At 51.3% G+C, this 17,803-nt stretch overlaps 1 protein-coding gene across 1 annotated transcript in view; it reads right to left on the minus strand.

Moving 5' to 3' along the window:
• Window positions 1-17,803, minus strand: part of DSCAML1 (DS cell adhesion molecule like 1) — a 327,097-nt gene that overhangs the window by 19,605 nt on the left and 289,689 nt on the right. The window contains exons 16-19 of the mRNA XM_060157966.1: window positions 15,211-15,451; window positions 11,714-11,860; window positions 9,260-9,415; window positions 1,408-1,547 (exon numbers count right to left, since the gene is read on the minus strand). Of these exons, the coding sequence (XP_060013949.1) occupies window positions 1,408-1,547; window positions 9,260-9,415; window positions 11,714-11,860; window positions 15,211-15,451 (684 nt within the window). The remainder of the gene's footprint in view (window positions 1-1,407; window positions 1,548-9,259; window positions 9,416-11,713; window positions 11,861-15,210; window positions 15,452-17,803) is intronic.

Consider the following 17,803-nt stretch of genomic DNA (forward strand, 5'->3'; position numbering starts at 1 on the left):
GTGTGTGTGTAATATAAAGTACAAAAAGAGGCAATGCTACTCTGAAGTCAGGATGGTGGTTACGCCTGCAGGGGGAGGGTGGTGACCTTCTGGGGTGTTGTCCTGTTCCCTGCTCTGGGAATCCCCCCTTCTGCATACTTGGATGTGTGAAAATTCATGGAGTTGTATAGTCATCATATATGTACTTTTCTGCGTGTGACGTAGTGGCTGTGAGGATGGAGAGGAGGGGACAGAGTCATTGCAAAGACATTTCTGGGCTTCCCCTCTGGTAATAGAACTCTGGCCTCACTAGGTGGCCTCACGGGGCCACCTAGGGCTCAGAGGGTAATTCAGAAAGACCACAGGAAAGCAGAGAACAGAGGATGAGATGTTGACACAGTTACCGAGCAATTTCAGGGTAGCTTTCCGGGCTGCCGGAAGCTCATCTGCAGGTGCTGGGGCTGCTGTCACATCACAAGTTGCTGATGGAGGGAGAAGCTGGCTTCCTTCTGCTCCCTGCTCTCCCCGGTCCTGAGCACATCCCTTGATAGTACTCACGCCTCCCCAGGGAGCACCCCTCTGCTTTTCCCACTAGACTGGAAGCGCCCCAAGGGCAGGTGTCTTTGCACCTGCTCTTGTAACTATAAGAGGTGTGCTCCAGAGAAGTCACCCAGCAGAACTCTGGTTGAGTGGCTGGAGATAAGGAAAGAGGCAGAGGAAAGGATGCCTATTATGGGATATGGATGCATATCCCACGGCACCTGCCCTCATCCTCTCCTCCCTCTTAGCAGCCCTCAATAGAGGGCAGGGGTTAGCCCCCCGCACTGTGCCCCAGCCTGGGGGCTGCCCACTCTGCTCCCAGGTTTAGGCAGGTAGAACTATCTCTCAGTCCTCTCCCCTAGGCTAGGCCCAGACCCTGGCCCAGAGAGAGATGCCCTTGCCTTCCCCCATCTGTCCCTACCTTCTCCTCTCTCTTCAACTGGCGCCATGCTGAGGGGGGCCACTCAGGGTAGAGCTCCAGCAGCCCTCCAAGCCAGGACTGATCATACTGAAAAGTTGATTCATTTCCAAAGGCCGTGGGCCAGTGAGTCCCCAGTCCAGAGCTCTGGGATCTGCTAGGAGCTTCCTTGGTCAGCCAGACCAGAAGAGCCGAGGCCCTGTCCTCCCACCTGCTTGAACGTGACCCCTGACTCAAAGGAGCTTCCAGGGCTTGTGATAATCTTGCAGCCCCTGGAACAGAGGACTGACCCAAGATGGACTGGGGTAAGGCTTTAGCCACTCTTGGGTGACCAGTGCCCATACTTATCCACGAATCCAAGAAGCAGCACAGATATAAGCAGCCCCAGGGTTTGGCTCAGAAGCCAGCTGATCTACAGGTACTTTCTCTTTCTCCTGTCCTGCTCATCATTTGGCCCTGGGCCCACTTACCGGCTGGCCAGACCCGGGGCTGAAGCAGAAGATGGTGTACTTGCGGATCACCCCGTTGGGCTTGGTTGGGGGGAGCCATGACACAACCACACTGCTAGCGGATGAAGGGACAGCTTTGATGCCAGCGGGGGGACCTGGAACTGAGCAGGGGAAGGTCGGGTCAGTTTAGAGAAAGGAGGAGCAAAGCCTTTGGGAAAGAATGACAGGGTGGGGAGAGTGAGGCAGATCAATCTGGGAGCGCTTCCTGAAGGAGGCATCTCTGAGCTGTGGTTTAAAGGAGGAGGTTCTAGCATGGCAAACAGGTGGTGATTATTAGGGGCTTGTAACAAAGTCTCTGAGATGGAAGCACTGGGAGTGGCCAGTTTCAGAACTGTTTGGCCAGAACCAAGGACTTAAGAAACACAAGAAAGAAACAGAACCCATAAGGAATTCATCTTGATCTCAATGACCCTACTAATGAAGCTTGTACTTAGGCCAAACAAATATACAGGTCAATTTGCTTTTTGCCCTGTGAGCTCCTTGAGGCTGGAGACTCTAGAGACTCACAGAGCAGGCCTCCTCCCGAGGGTCAAGGGTCAGTGGTCAGCCAGTGGGTGACTGTGTTTCCTGTCATGTGCTCAGGGCACTGCCCTTGGGGGTCTGGCTAGGCCCTTTCTCTTTTCGGGAGGGAAAGTCTACTTTAGAATTGGCTGAGAAATCCATCCTAAGTGGATCCAATCTGTATGGATTCTGACCTCCCCTTGCTCCCATGTCTGAGCCTGCCTGGCCTGGCTGGGACCCCAGGGCTCTGCCTGGGAGACTGGAAGCATCCTGTTTGCAGCCCACAGTCTCCTTCTTCATCTTTCCCTTGTATTGTTGTGACTTGTCTTCCCTCCTGGGAGCTTTTATGCTCCTTTGAAGATTGTGATGGTATCCTATTCAACTTATTTTACCTTTCTGAGCCTCAGTTTCCCCATCTATAGGGACATAACAACCACATTAAAGGTCTGTAGTGAGAATTAGTGCTAACTAAAATAATTAGGCACGGTGCCTAACACACAGAAGACACTCAATAGACTGTAACAACTAGTATTTTTGCATTCCCTCCCGTGACTCTCAGCTTTTAGCACCTACTTCAATTTTTTAAATCTAATAAGTGGTCATCAATTCTAGGTTAAATAAAATAATTAAAAACAGCAGCATCATCCATCCAGGGACCTGAACCCAGAAGCTCACAGTCATCCTTAACTCGGTCCTTCCTCACTGCTATAGCCTTGCCATTTACCTCTGTTAGGGGTCTCTGCAGTTTCGGGATGCAAGGGGGTCTATGGATGGTCACTGGGGCAATTTGCAGTGTTCAAAGCTTCTCTGTCGTTGCATACTTTTTTTTTCTTATCAGTTATTGAGAGAAATCTGTTGAAATCTCCCACTACGGTTATAGATTTATCTATTTATCCCAACACTACAGGTAGCGCTGTTGGTTTTTGTTTTATATATTTCAAGGTTATTAAGTTCATAAAAATTTAGAACTGCTTTATTTGCCTAGTAATTTAAGTCTTTTACCATAACAAAGTGTCCTTCTAAGAATGAGTTTTTGCCTTAAAGCATACTATGTCTGATATTAATATTCTGGTTTTCTCTTAGTTTTGCATGGTACGTCTATCTTTTTCCATCTTTTCATGCTTAACTTTTCTACACCATTATGTTTTAGATGTCTCCTATAAACAGCACATATTTGGGTTTTGTTTCATTGCTAGCCAATCTGGCAATCTTTATCTTTTAATTGGAGAATTTAGTCAATTTATCTTTAATGCTATTACTGATATATTTGGGTTTAAATATCCCATCTTACTAAATACTTTCTATTTGTCCCACCTATTGTTTTCTCCTTTGTGCCTTCTTTTGGATTGAGTATTAAAAATACTCTATTTCCCCCTCTCTGTTAGTTTTACAGTCTTTAATTACTTTTAGATTACAATGTGAATCTTTGCCTTACCAAAGTCTAACATTATTAATTGGCACTTCTCAGACAATGCAAGGACTTAGAACTTGCATTTACCTTCTCTCAATTTACATGCCACTGTTGTACATTTTAATTCTGTATATATTTTAGATCCCCCTTCAAGACGATGACATGATCACCATTTTATGCAATCAATATCGATTTTGATTTACCCATATGTTCACTGTTAATTGCTCTTCTTTCCTTCCTACATCACTGAGTTCCCACCTGGGATCATTTTCCTTCTAGTGAAAGAATACCCTTTAGTATTTCTTCCAGGGCAGGTAGGTTGATGATAAATTCTCTCAGTTTTTGTTTTTTTTTTGGTCTGAAAATGTCTTTATTTCATCTTAATCTTGAAAAATATTTTTGCTAGGTATAAAAATTACAGATTGATAACTATTTTTCATACATACTTTAAATATAGCATTGTATTGTTTTCTGGCTTCCACTGTTTCTGATAAGTTAGCTGACAATCTAATTTTTGCTCCTTTGAAGGTAAGTGGCCTTTTTATCCTCCAGTTGCTTTTAAGATTTTTCTCTTTGTTTTTTAGCAGCTCTATTATGATAAGCCTAGGTGTGGATTTCTTTAAGTTATTGCCTGTGAGGGTTGTAGAGCTTCGTGCATTTGGGCTTGATGTCTTTCACAGCCTTGAAAAGTTTTCAGACATTTTATCTTCTGCTCCATTCTCTTTCTCCTCTTCTTTGAGATATCTTCTCACATCTTCTATGTCCCTGATATTCAGAATGTGGTCCATGGATCAGCAGCAGTGTCACCTGGGAGCATGTTAGAAATGCAAAATCTCAGGTTCCACCCTAGATCTACTAAATCAGAATCTGAACTTTAACATGATCCCCAAGTGATTTGTATGCACAGTAAAGTTTGAAAATCACTGCTCTATATCTCTTATTTGCTCTTTTATTTTCCATTCTCTTATTTGCTCTTTTATTTTCCATTCATTTGTCTTTATAATATCAGAAGGTATTATCTTCTGACCTATCTTCCAGTTCACTATTTATCTCTTTAGCTGTGACTAATTTGTTGTTAAACCCATCTAGTGAGTTCTTAATTTCAGTTATTAATAGTTTTTTTTATTTTTTATGAGGAGTTAGGGGCTCTGGTTTAATTCTGTTCTGCTCTGTTGTTCCTCAAACACCTGTGTTTTATTAGGTATAGTTTGTTCTCTTGTATGCTTTTTTTTTTAGATGTTGGGGGTAGGAGTTTATTAATTTATTTTATTTATTTTTGCTGTGTTGCGTCTTCGTTTCTGTGCGAGGGCTTTCTCTAGTTGTGGCAAGCGGGGGCCACTCTTCATCATGGTGCGCAGGCCTCTCACTATCGCGGCCTCTCTTGTTGCGGAGCACAGGCTCCAGACGCGCAGGCTCAGTAGTTGTGGCTCACAGGCCTAGTTGCTCCGCGGCATGTGGGATCCTCCCACACCAGGGCTCAAACCCGTGTCCCCTGCATTAGCAGGCAGATTCTCAACCACTGCACCACCAGGGAAGCCCTTCAGTTATTAATAGTTTTTATTTCTAGATTTTCCATTTGATAGCTTCCACTACTCTTAAAATTTCAAATTTCAATTGTTAAGAATAATTATTTTAAAGTCCATATTTGATAAAACCTATGTTTGGAACTCTTGTGGACCTGTTTCTTTTGTCTTTCTTTTTTTCTGCTGGCTTTTGTTCACATTGTCACCATTATTTTTAACTGTATGCCAGACACATTATTTGCAAAATTGCTTGTGGAAATAATTTGAGGTCTCAGGTGATGTAATCTTCCTAAAGAGAGAATTCATGTTTGCTTCTGACAGGCACCTGCAATCTGGGGCACTAGCAACCTGAGGTCACCTCAATCTAATTTCTAGGACTGAGATGATTTGAGGCTGAGCTACTTTTGGTCCCCCCCTTTTTTTTTTTTTTTGTGGTACGCAGGCCTCTCCCTGTTGTGGCCTCTCCCGTTGTGGAGCACAGTCTCCGGACGCGCAGGCTCAGCGGCCATGGCTCACGGGCCCAGCCGCTCCGTGGCATGTGGGATCTTCCCGGACCGGGGCACGAACCTGTGTCCCCTGCGTCGGCAGGTGGACTCTCAACCACTGCGCCACCAGGGAAGCCCTTTGTGGTCCACTTTTAATCTTAGAGTTCTACCCTTCATGGTCTCAACTCAAAGTAGGCAGGGGTGGGGGGTGAAGGGGATGGGAGGAGGGTTCACCAGACAGACCCACACACCCTAGCAGGCCCTGGCCTCCAATTAATGTCTTTCTAGTACTGCTTAGTTTCTCAGTCACTGCCTCCAGATTCAGCAAATGTCCCTGAGGGGAAGAGCTGTTCCAAATACCAGGCTCACCTCCTGGGCCTCCATTCTTCCTTGGATCCTGGCCCAGTAACTCCTTACTTTCCTGCCAGCTCTCTGATACCTTGAAGCAAGTATTAAAAAATATTTTATTCATGTTTCCTAGTGTCCCAGCAAGGAGGAGAGTGGGTTTGAGTTACCGCGTCTACCATTCCTGGAAGTGGAACTCCTCTGATACGTTTTCCTAAACGTGTCCGTCCTCCTCCCTTCATCCTCACTGCTGCTGAACTAGCACACACCTTCCTCTTCTCTGTCTAGATGCCCACAGGTTCTAAGAGGCCTCTCTGACCCAAGTCCTTAATCCCCCATCCCCTTCCTGCAGTCAATCCTCCATGCTTCTACAAGAGTTACCATCCTAACACGCGGCTCTAGTTCAAGCCTCTTCCTCAGTTAAAGACCTTTAAAGTGGTCTAGAATCCAACCCAACTTTGCACTCCGAGGCCATGTAGCTAGGTCTGGTATTCACAGGGGAGACAAGCGGTAGGCAAAAGGTTTCGTAGCTCATGAACTGAGTGCAGCCGAGCCAGCCTGAAACCAGGCTCAGACTGAGAGATCTGGACTTAAGAAATGAGCTTGAATTGATATGTTTGCATTTTATCTTTTTATGTATCTTGGCTTTCTCTAAATTTTCTGGTAATTCTTTTCCTTTGGCAAAATGCAAATTCCTGAGGGGGAGTGGTAGTGGTGGGTACGGAGTCACAGAGTCTTCAGATTAGGGTATCTGTCCCATGGCACAGCTGGAATTGGAATGTGGGTCTGTCTGCTTTCCAAGTCAGCTGAGTAACAACTGTAATGACTACCACCTACAAATGGGAGAATCTGGTGGGGCTGGAGCAGCACGGCTGGGGCGGGCATGGCTGTCCACCTACCCCTCTGCTGTCATTCCTTCCTATTCCTTGCAGTCTCACTCTTGCTTGGGTCACCCATGCTCCTCCACCCTTCAGAGAAAGCTGTCTCCGTCACCTTCACCAGAGGATTTATCAGGATTAGAGTAAGTCAGCCATGATAATTCCCTTCTCCTTTCAGTGACTAGCTTCACTAGAGGCATACTGCCCCAGTGTGGCTGATGGGAAATGAGCATAAACCTGGTGAGGGGATTTCTGGGAAAGGTTTGTTTTACTCCCAAGAGAGGCCCATAGGAAGAGACTGCTTCTCTCATCCTGAACTCTGTCTTGTCTGGTGTGATGCCTGGAGCTGCAGCCGTCTTGAAGCCATGGGAGGAACAGCTGACAGGCTGAGGATCGCAGAGCAGAAAGATGGGAACCACTGAGCTAACCAACCCTGGAGCTGCCCTACTCAAGACTTCTTGTTATATATGATAATAAACATGCTTATTGCTAAAATCAACCAAAGGCTTCCTAACCGATACAAGTGGTATGATGGAAAGTATAGAGGCCAGGGAGGCAAGAAAGCCTTCATTTGCCACTCACTGGCTTTGTGACCTTCAGCAAGTTGCCTTAGCTCTCTAGGGCTCCGTTTTCTCATCTCTAAAATGGAAAGAATACCTATGCTATAGGGCTATTGGAAGGTTAAATCATGCTTATGATGGCGCGTCACACACATGTCAAGTTAGGACCACTGTTCTGGATGAGACCTCAGCTGACAGCAGGCTCCTTTCAGCTTAGGCTTCCCTCAAGGGCACCTGGGTCCATCAGAAGCAGTCATTTCATTGCCAGCTCTTGGCAGGCATAAAGCAACTACCATTTGCTAGCATTTGACATTTTAGAAAGGATTCTATAGCTATGTTGTTTCTTACAACGTCTAGATGAGGCACTGTCCCCATTTTATCATGAGGAAACCGAGTGTCAGAAAGGTTAAGTGACTTGCCAATAAGTGGCAGGGCTGGGGCGCGCACGGCTGCTGTGTTTGCCAGTGTCCCTTCCACTCGGGGAAGCTGCTGCCTTAGGACCTGGCCCCTGCCTGTGCGTGTCCCTGTGTGTGGCTCCGTAGGCAGCTCAAGGGTAGGGGGTCGACAGCTCCTTGTAGGGAGGGATGGTGCTCTTAGACCTTTGGATACCCTTGTGGGGTCTTGCCTTGGTCAGTTAAACATGTGTAGGTGCTTACACCTCACGCCTTGCATCAGAATAGGACACAAAAAGTCTGGGGGTCTGGGTGGTTAATTTCTAGAGGCCAAGAAGGTGCCTGTGTGTGTGTGTGTGTGTGTGTGTGTGTGTGTGTCCTTGAGGCCCTGAAAGGGGCGAGGCGCTGAGCACCATCTCCGTTCGGTCTCCACACAAGAGCAGGTGGCTCTGCCTGGAGCTGTCCCAGGAAACCTCGATGGGGGGATTAATGACAGGAAAAGTAGGGCGGGCAGGTTGGTAAATATTTAATTGCTCAGAGCTTAAGTGGGGGAGGGGGATGATCTGATGGAAAGGGAGGGGCTTAGGGAGAGTAAGGAGCATTAATCTGGGCTGGTCCGGTCACCAAGTCACCAAGCGTGGGGCTGCACTGGGAACATCTCCATCATCACGTTAGAGCCGCTCTCCTTGTAACTCCTCTCACCCCTCCAGCTCCTTCTGCTAAAGTGTCTGGGTAGGGCCTAGACTGTGGGTCTCTGTATCCTTTGAAAAACCCGAGGCTGCATGGGAAGAAAGCCATGATGGCAACCCTGGCTACCGTTTATTAAGCGGCCAGTGTGCGCAAGGCACTTAGCACCAACCGACTCTTCTGCCGATATAGCACCTGGTTCAGAAGGGTTAGAATCAACTCAGTGATGGGGTTTGGGGGCGGTGAGGAAGGGAGTGGAAGACGAGCTTGGAGCTGTGCATGGTCACACACAGCACCTCCTGGATCCGGCAAGGCCCCTGGAGGTGTGCAGCTCCAGCCCAGGCAGGAAGTCTGGCCCTTCTCCCAACCTGACCCCTCCTGGGCTGACTCAGCTCCCAGCCTCTGCCATGTGACTCCATCACTCTCCCCTTGAGGTTTGGCTCCTTATCTGTTTTCTTCCGGTTCCACCCCCATGGAGAAGGGCTTTGAGATCACAGCTCCAAGTGGAAGCACATCCCATTCCCTCCCTGAGAGCCCCCTGCACACCAGCGTCCAGGGCCTGGCCCATTCTGGGGCCTCTGTGGGGTGATCGCCGAGTCTCTAACCTAGGACATGCGGGGTGATGCTCCCGTTTCCCCCAGTCCCAACCACCTGTACCCAGAGGACACCAGGCTGAACCCTGCAGGGGAGCAGGTGCCATAAAGTATGCTCCTGGGGTGGGGGGGGACAGGCTTTATCCGGCCTCTGACCCAGTGCGGCAGGGGGAGGGGGTACGGTGGCTCGTAAGGTTATGCTCGAGTCTCGGAGCACCTCACCACCACTTACAGTAAGCTGTGTTCTCCCAAAGCAGGGCCCCAGTGTCCTCAGAGTCACCCTTCAGCGAACCAAAGGGACAGGAGAAAGGACGGGGCTCTGCTCTCACCCTTCTCCTTGGGTGAGCAGCGGGGCGGCTCGAGGGCAGCGCTCAGCAGCAGGCCCTGGGAGCTGCCACGCGGTCCGAGGCCAGGCCGGGGCTGGAGGAGCGCACTCACCGTCCTCCTTGGTCTGGATGTAGAGCACACTGCTGCGCACGCCGTCCCCGGCCTGGGTGTAGGCCAGCACCTGCACGCTGTAGTTGGTGAACTTCTCCATGCCTCGCAGCTCCACCCTCTCCCGCGTGGTGGTGATGTTCTGCATCTCGCCCCACTCTGCCGGACATGAGCAGCCCTTGAGTGCGGTCCAGGCCGGCCAGGCCACGGTCCCCCAGCCGCCGCCCCTCCGCCAGGCTGGGCTCGGGGCCGGCCTGCTCCACTGGGCTCAGACCTTGACTCCGTGGTGGTGGCGACTAGGGGGACCCTCCACCTCAAGTTCATGGGTGCGGATTTGGGGCACTGCTCCTGGACCACATTTCTCCCCAGGTGGCCCAACCAGGGTGAGCGACAAATGCCAGCTGGGCCTTGGCCCCTAGTCAACCTTGCACCAAATTCAGCTTAATACTCTCCCCATAGGACAGTCCCATCTCTCTATCTCTCCAAGCCACATTCCCCTGTCCTCCACCCAAACCTCTCTCCATGTGAGGGACCCCAGGAGTGACTTGGACCTGGAGGGGAGCCTGGACCAGGCGGCCAGGCAGCAGCTGCTCCTCTTGGCTGCCCGGCCCCTCCTTGGGCTCTCAGCTCTCCCTAGGCAGCGGATCCACAGGGCATGACAGGCTGAGGGTGCCTCCCCTGCACCTGACCACTCCCGGACCAGTGCCCTGAACTCTCGAGAGGATAAGGGGTCAATCCCCGTTACCTTCTCCCCACCACTGAGGACACCCTCCCTGCAAAGAACCCGCACAGAGAACGCGGGCGAGGCCAGTGGAAGGGCCAAGCCTTCCTCGGGCTCAGCGAGGACCTGTTGTCCTGGCTGTGTCAAGGAACGTGCTGTAGACTCTGAAGAAGGGCTTAGGGAGAGGGTCCCATGGGATGGCCAGGGCCTTAGGAGGAGGAAAGAGACAGACTCCTGAGCTCGCAGCCCTACCCCTGGTACAACCGGCTTTTCAGAAAACAGCCCCAGACACCGGCTTGTAGAAGACTAGTGCCGGCAAACCTACCCTGGAGCCTCTCAGGGACCTGGCACAGGCAAAGGCCCGGCAGAGGGCCTGGCCAGGGGTAGGAAGCAGTCAGCCAGATTCCAGAGGGTGAGGACGCCAGGCCCAGCCTGAGGGGGCTCCAGGTCGGTGCAGGGGAACCTCAGAGGCCTGAGTGGTGGGACCTTCCTTTTTGGGAAGGTTAGAAACCAGGGTGGACCTGTCTAGGACTAGAGACAGAGAAAGACCCAGGAAGAGGGCGGCATGGCCATCAATCCACGTTGCCTCTGGAGACTAGAGAGGCTGATGCCTTCCTCACCTAAGGGCTGAGTGGGGAGCCACAGGCTTAGAAAAGTGGAAGCAAATTCTGGAAAATGAGGCCCCATCCCTGGCTCAGCACAGCTATGTGAGGCCATCTCATCGTATAAGGCCTTGGGAAACCTTCAGGTCTCTGTGTTTTGGGAGGAGATGATGGAGGTGTGGCAGGGAGAGACAACTACTGTCAGCAGGGCTTCTGGGCAGAGCAGAATCCAGGTCGGGAAGGGGAGGGCCGCTGCCACGGAGGGATGACCGTGAGCTGGAGTCCCAAGTCCTCCAGGAGGGAAGGGAGGAGCCAGGGGACACGTGGCAAAAGGCTGAGGATCTGGGGAGGCAAACTCATTTCCCTAGTGTGGGATGCTGGGCCTCTGGCTTGCAAGACTGCAGACTTCCTGGTCACTGCAAGGGCTCTGTTACACCAATGGGCAGGGCCTTGGTGTGTCTGGGGCTACACAAACCTGTCTGGACTACTGCATCCCAGGGGAAGGCAGGCACCTGAAGTGTCGGGCCATTGTTTTCTTTTTTCTCCTTCTGCCATTCCTATCCCCCCAGCTCCACTGTGCACCCTTCTCCAGGTCCTGGGCGGCTCATCTGCACAGACCACATGCCTCGCTGTCTGTCTGGCTGAGGGGTGGCTCTCCCTGGGTTCTGGTGACCCTGCTTCCTCCTCTTGCTCCTTCAGTCCTGGGCGGTGACGGCTTCCTGCTTCTGCTAGTCCCAGGGGCCCTGTCCTCCCTCCAGACTCCTTGGAAAGCAGCGCCTTCATTAAAGTCTCCTCAATTGCCCCGTTTGAGCGCGCCACCTGTCCTGACTGACACGGCCACGAAGTTCTAATATCAACACATTCCATCAGAAAAGCAAATGTGCCTGTCTTACCCCTCAAATCCCTGCCCAACATACTGCTGTCCAGGAGCAGCTGGTGTCCGTCCCCACCAGGGAGATGACTATGTGTACCCCACCCACGCTGGTCCCGGCTCTGAACCCAGGATGACAGGTATGGAGGAGAGGGTAGACTTCCACTCGACATCCCATGGAAGGTGCTCAGCTCTTAGTATGGATCTCCAGCAACCCCGTGCCTCTCGCTCCACAAGCCGGCCACCACTCCCAGCAGACTCACCCCCATCAACGTAGAGTGACCAGAAGATGACCCGATAGCCTTTGAGGACGCCGTTGAGGGTGCTGCGTGGAGGTTCTGACCAGGAGATGACGGCCACGTCGGAAGTTATGGACAGGGCTCGGACGTTCTCGGGGGGCTGGCTGGGCACTGCAGGGGCGGGGGGAGAGTTGAAAGGCCTGGTTAGGAAGGTACGGGACACATCCACGCGCAGGTGGGGCTCTGCTGCCCAGCCAGAGGAACTTTGGGTTACACAAGTGGGAGGTCCTCCTGATTCAACGAGTCGCAAGAGTTTTGGGCTGGTGACCGGGAAGTCAACCCAAGTCTCCTTTCCTGGAGATTTGGGTGAATAGAGATCCTTACAGCTTGGTTCCTGGGCTCTGGGTGGCACGTTCCTGGTTCTGGGTAAACGCTGGGGGAAGAAGGTGATGAACTCCAGGCATGAGCCCCTGGGGATTCACCAGTAGGCACCACAGCCCAGGGAGTCCACGTCCACTGAACGTAACGGAACCTGGAAGACCAAGCCAGTGCTGGAGGGATCTGTAACTGATGCTTTTATCTGATGGCTGCCAGCCCTCTATGTCACCTGAGCTCGGGGTCTGAACCAAGGCCCCGCTCTAGGGACCCTTGTGTCCTCATACCAAGCTGAAGGGAAGGAAAAGAAGAGGATTTGAAGCAACCCTGGGGCAAGGGGAGAAGAGGTTCCGCAGACACCTTTAGGACCTCTAGGATCATTACATTTTTGTCCCTTGTCCCTGCATCTGAAGACACCAAAATGCCTTGGGTGATGGAAAACACTCTCTAAGACCAACTTGGGTGGTCTGCCCTGCCATTAACCCTCTCCATCTGAGATCTACCTTTGAGCTTAACCTAAGTTCCACCCCCTGCAGGCGGCCCTGCTGCACGACGATGATGAGAGACAGTGGTGACACCAGGCCGCAGAGAGCCACGTCGGCGAGTGACAACTTTGGTGGTACTTCCACTGGCTTCTGAGGAGCTGGGGGCAAAGGGAAAGGCCACGTCTGCTTTGCTCTGAGTGGGAGAAAGCAGGCACAGGCTGGATGGAAGGTAATTAGATCCCGTTGCCCCACAAGAGGCAACTCTAATTTTTATGAGCATTTAAATGATAATACATCACCCTAACGATCCTCTTTGAGAATGATTATTGTTTCATATTACTTAGGTGTAAAAATATAAGCACCATGTAATTAGGGACCCAGTGTCATAAACTAATACAGATAGCCCGTTCGAACAAAATGAAGGTAATATAATTATGGAAGAGACACTATTGCTAAAGCAGGGGTCCTTGAATACCCCAGGAGGAGTGCTAATATTGCAAGGAAACGATCAGGATCTGACAGGCTAACGAGGGCCTTAATTAAGTATGAAAAACTGCTGAGCAAATGCTGCTGGAAACTTTCATCCCCTTCTCCTCCTTTGTTTGCAAAAGGACTCCACAGCCCGTGCTGATCTCTCCCTGTTGGTAATCCCAGCACCCACCCCCCACTGCAGCCCCCCAAAGCAAGGGAGGTGGGGCTCTGATGGAGGCCAAAGGTGTGCCTGGCCTGGCTGTTTTCTGGGATGGCCCCAGTGGACGGAGTTTAGTGTTTGGTCAGGTGTGCTGGGTGGTCTTGGGGCAGCCGTTCCCCCTGGACACGACTTCCCTGAGCATCCTGCATCCACGTCACTTGGTCTTGCATCCAGCCCTGCCCCCAAGCAACAGGGTAACAATAGGGTGAAGTAGAAAGAGGGTGAGATTCAGGGTCAGGCCTGGATTTTGACCTGGACTCCTCTTCATTAGACGGGCAATTCTGCGCAGGCTCTTAACCTCCGCAAGCCTCGGCTCCTTTTATGGGTAATGACCTGGCTGTTAACGCTGTGGTTCTCACAGGTGCTCCCTACACCAGTGGCATCGGCATCACTTGGGAATTTATTAGAAATGCCCGTTTTTGGCCCCCACCTCAGACCTGCTGAAGCACAACCCTGGGGGAGGGCCCAGCAATCTGTTTACAGCCCTCTGACGTGCGCTCAGGTCTGAGAACCACTGTGTCAGAGCACTGCTTGGGATTGGTACTGATGGTACTAAGAGGCGACAAGCTGACCTTCCTCAGTCCAGCCAGGCCCGTGGCCAGCATCACGAAAGGGAGGGGGATGATGGGGGGCTGGTGAGGCTCCGGGCTGGTGGAGGGGGTTGGGCAGCTGGTGGCAGCGTAGCTCAGGTGCTTCTCTGTACCTCTGTGCATTCTATGCACCTTTTCCTCTCTCTGTGTCCTCCCTTTTCCCCAGGGGCCCAGTGCTCTGCGGCTACTGACACCTGCTCCCTCTCAAAGCCTTGCTTGTGCCCCAGAACAACTAAATGGAAATCTCTGGGGATGAAGCATCAGGCTTTTTAAAACTCCCCAGATAATTCCAATTTGTAGCCACTTAGGTGTTTCTGACCTGATACATCCTCCCTCCCAAGGATGTCTGCATTTTCAGAGAGAATGAGGCAGGGAGCGGGCATTGCTTAACAAAAGGATGGAATGCTTAACAAGAGGGTGGAATGCTGGGTATCCTGATGGCCATGGGGTGATGTCATTATGTTACTGGGGCAGTCAGTTCCCTCCCTCTGCTGGGGGCAGGCTCAGACTTAGTGACAGCTTTTAATCTCACATCGTGGTTTTAGGCTGGAGCATCAAGAAGGAAGCTCTGTTTAATCTGCTCTTTGTGGGGCTGTGACCAGCCTGGCTCTATCTCTGGGGGGCATCAAGGGTCACATCTCCTCTCCCTTCCTGGCACAGGCTCAGATACCAGCTGGCTCTTCTCTGTGCTTGGAGAGCAGGCAGGCTCCTGCTGCCTTCTAACCCTCTCTCCCCCGTGAAACCGGGCCCCTTAATTCACTCATCAGAGTTGGAGTGCTCTCCAGTCCTCAAAGAATTCAGTTTTAAAAACCGGAACCTAAATCCTCTGTCCATGGACCTTGGGATATCGTACCTCCACAGTCTCATCTCAGGTCCCTAAAACAGATGGTGGACAGATTCCAGCCCAGAAGTACAAAGGTAACGTGGCTCCTGCCCTTTTTCCAACCTGGAGGATGTAAGGGAGGAGAAACAGGACCCAGAGTACAGAGGAAAGAGCTTGGGGACAAAGATGGGTGAGGGGCCAGAATGAGGAAGGAGGAAAAGGTAGAGGGAGAAGCACGGACGGAGAGTCAGGCAGGTGTACAGACAGGCGCTCAGACAGGCCAATAGATCAATAGAGAGACCGATGGGCACAGCATTAGCAAGCGATGGATAGAGAGCCAGCCAATGGATGGAGAGGCCTGGAGTGCTAAATGGACCAAGCATCCCTCGAGGACCCAATGGGTGAGAGGAGATGGAAGGATCCAGGGAGCCAGTGTGGACCACAGGACCATGATGGGGCTCAGGAGGAGCGAAGGGCCCCGAGCCATCCCTGGCAGCCCTGGCTCTGCCCACAGCTGAGATCTGTACCCGCTCGCTACCCTCTACTGGTGCCCTCACCATCCTCCAGGGTGGTGGCATTGATCTCGCTGGATGAGGGCCCCGTGCCAGCCCGATTGAAGGCCTGGACCACCACCCCATATTGGGCGAACTTCTTGAGGTTGTCCAGGGTGTAGACCTCGCTGTCTCCAGTGGCCTTCATCTCCACGATGCTGTACTGCCCATTGCTGCCAGGGCTGTTCTCTCTGTAGCCGATCTGGTAGCCCCGGATGACGCCGTTCTGCAGCTCCTTCTTGGGTGCCTGTGAGTATGGGGTGGGGTGGGGAGGAGACAGACACAGTGACATTCTTAGAGGATGCTCTTTTTTAAAAAAATAAATTATTTATTTTTGGCTGCATCGGGTCTTCGTTGCTGCCTGTGGGCTTTCTCTAGTTGCGGCGAGTGAGGGCTACTCTTCGTTGCGGTGCGCGGGCTTCTCATTGCGGTGGCTTCTCTTGTTGCGGAGCACGGGCTCTAGGTGCGCGGGCTCAGTAGTTGTGGCTCGCAGGCTCCAGAGCGTAGGCTCAGTAGTTGTGGCGCACGGGCTTAGTTGCTCCGTGGCATGTGGGATCCTCCCGGACCAGGGCTCGAACCCGTGTCCCCTGCATTGGCATGTAGACTCTCAACCACTGTGCCACCAGGGAAGCCCTGAGAAGATGCTCTTAAAACCAAAGTCGGATCATGTCACTCCCTTGCTTCCAAGCCTTCAAAGCCTCCCATATCACCCAGAGTCAAGGCCAATGTCCTTACAATGGCTACAAAACCCTACATGATCTGACCCCACCCCCATGCCTCTTGGACCCGTCTCCTCTCCCCCATGCTTCCTATGCTCCTGCACACACCTCTCTGCTGTTCACACCGGGCACACTCCCATCCAGGGGAACACTCCTTCCTTGGATATCTACATGGCTCGCCTCCTCAACATTGCGGTGTCCTTGCTGAAATGCCGCCTTCTCAATGAGGCCTTCCTTAAGCTCTTCGTGTAAGAGTGCTCCCTGCCTTCCGTTTAGTGCTCCTTACATTTCTTCCTGGTTTTATTTTTCTGCATGGCAGTAGTGTCATCTGACATTCCATATAGTTTACTTATGTCTTTGACTACCTGTCCCCATTGGGATGTAAGTGCCGTGGGGATGAGGAGTGTTGCCTATTTTGTTCGCAGTGTCTAGAATGGTGCCTGGCATGTAATAGGCCTTCAATACATATTTATTGAATAAATGAATGGGTGAATGAATGAATGAATAGGGATATCATTTGGCATGGGCTCAGGGGCCCGGGAGAAATGCAACAGCAGACAGAACGTAACCCGATGGAGAGGGAGGTAGGTAATTAGTTTGAATAAAAAGAGAGAGTCTCGGGCTTCCCTGGTGGCGCAGTGGTTGAGAGTCCGCCTGCCGATGCGGGGGACACGGGTTCGTGCCCCGGTCCGGGAAGATCCTACATGCCGCGGAGCGGCTAAGCCCGTGAGCCATGGCCGCTGAGCCTGCGCGTCCAGAGCCTGTGCTCCGCAACGGGAGAGGCCACAACAGTGAGAGGCCCATGTACTGCAAAAAAAAAAAAAAAAAAAAAAAAAAGAGAGAGAGAGAGTCCCAAGATACCACTTCACACCCACTAGAATGGCTATTATTAAAAAATGAAAAATCACAACTGTTGGTGAGGATGTGGAGAAGCTGGAATCCCTGTGCGTTGCTGGTGGGAATGTAAAATGGTGCAGCCGCTGTGGAAAGCGGTTTGGCAGTTCCTCGAAAAGTTAAACATAGAATTACCCTATGATCCAGCAATTCCACTTCTGAGTATATACACAGAAGAATTGAAAGCAGGGATTTGAAGAGGTATTTCCACACCCATATGCATAGCTGCATTCTTCACAACAGCCAAAAGGTGGAAGCAACCCAAGTGTGCACAGATCAATGAATGGATAAACAGAATGTGGTCTATACATGCAATGGAATATTATTCAGCCTTAAAAAGGAATGCAATTCTGATATACGCTACAGCATAGATGAACCTTGAAAATATGTTAAGTGAAATAAGCCAGACACAAAAGGACAAATATCGTATGATGCTTCTCTGAGGTACCTAGAACACGCACATTTAGAGACACAGAAAGTAGAATAGAGGTTACTAGGGGCTGAGGATGGCTGGGTGGGGAGTTAGTGTTTAATGGGCACAGAGTTTCTGTTTGGGATCATGAAAAAGTTCTGGAGATGGACAGTGGTGACGGTTGCTCAACACCGTAAATGTACTTAACGCCACTGACTTCTAACACATGAACATGGTTAAAATGTTCAGTTTTATGTAAATACAATGGTATGTATATTTTACCACAAGTTAAAAAAAAAAGAGTCCTTGACTCTGATGTAGGCCCAGCTCCTCTTGGAGCTGGTTTGCCCTTGACATCCTGGCCAATGGCTGGGGTGTGTTGAGAGCTGAGGCCTGAAGCCAGCTCCTGGATGGAGGGACAGAGATGGGCGAGGACAGGCCGGTGACAAGGGGGCGCTTCGGAGCTCTGCCTGGGCCAGCTGGAATGAAGGGCTGATCCCAGCTGGCCAGGCAAAGGGAGAAAACTCCACTGGCATCAGCCTGGAGGGTGGAAAACATACTGTCACCCCCACCT

The sequence above is a fragment of the Lagenorhynchus albirostris genome, chromosome 9, assembly GCF_949774975.1.
Source record: "Lagenorhynchus albirostris chromosome 9, mLagAlb1.1, whole genome shotgun sequence".
In the NCBI taxonomy this organism is placed as follows: Eukaryota; Metazoa; Chordata; class Mammalia; order Artiodactyla; family Delphinidae; genus Lagenorhynchus; species Lagenorhynchus albirostris.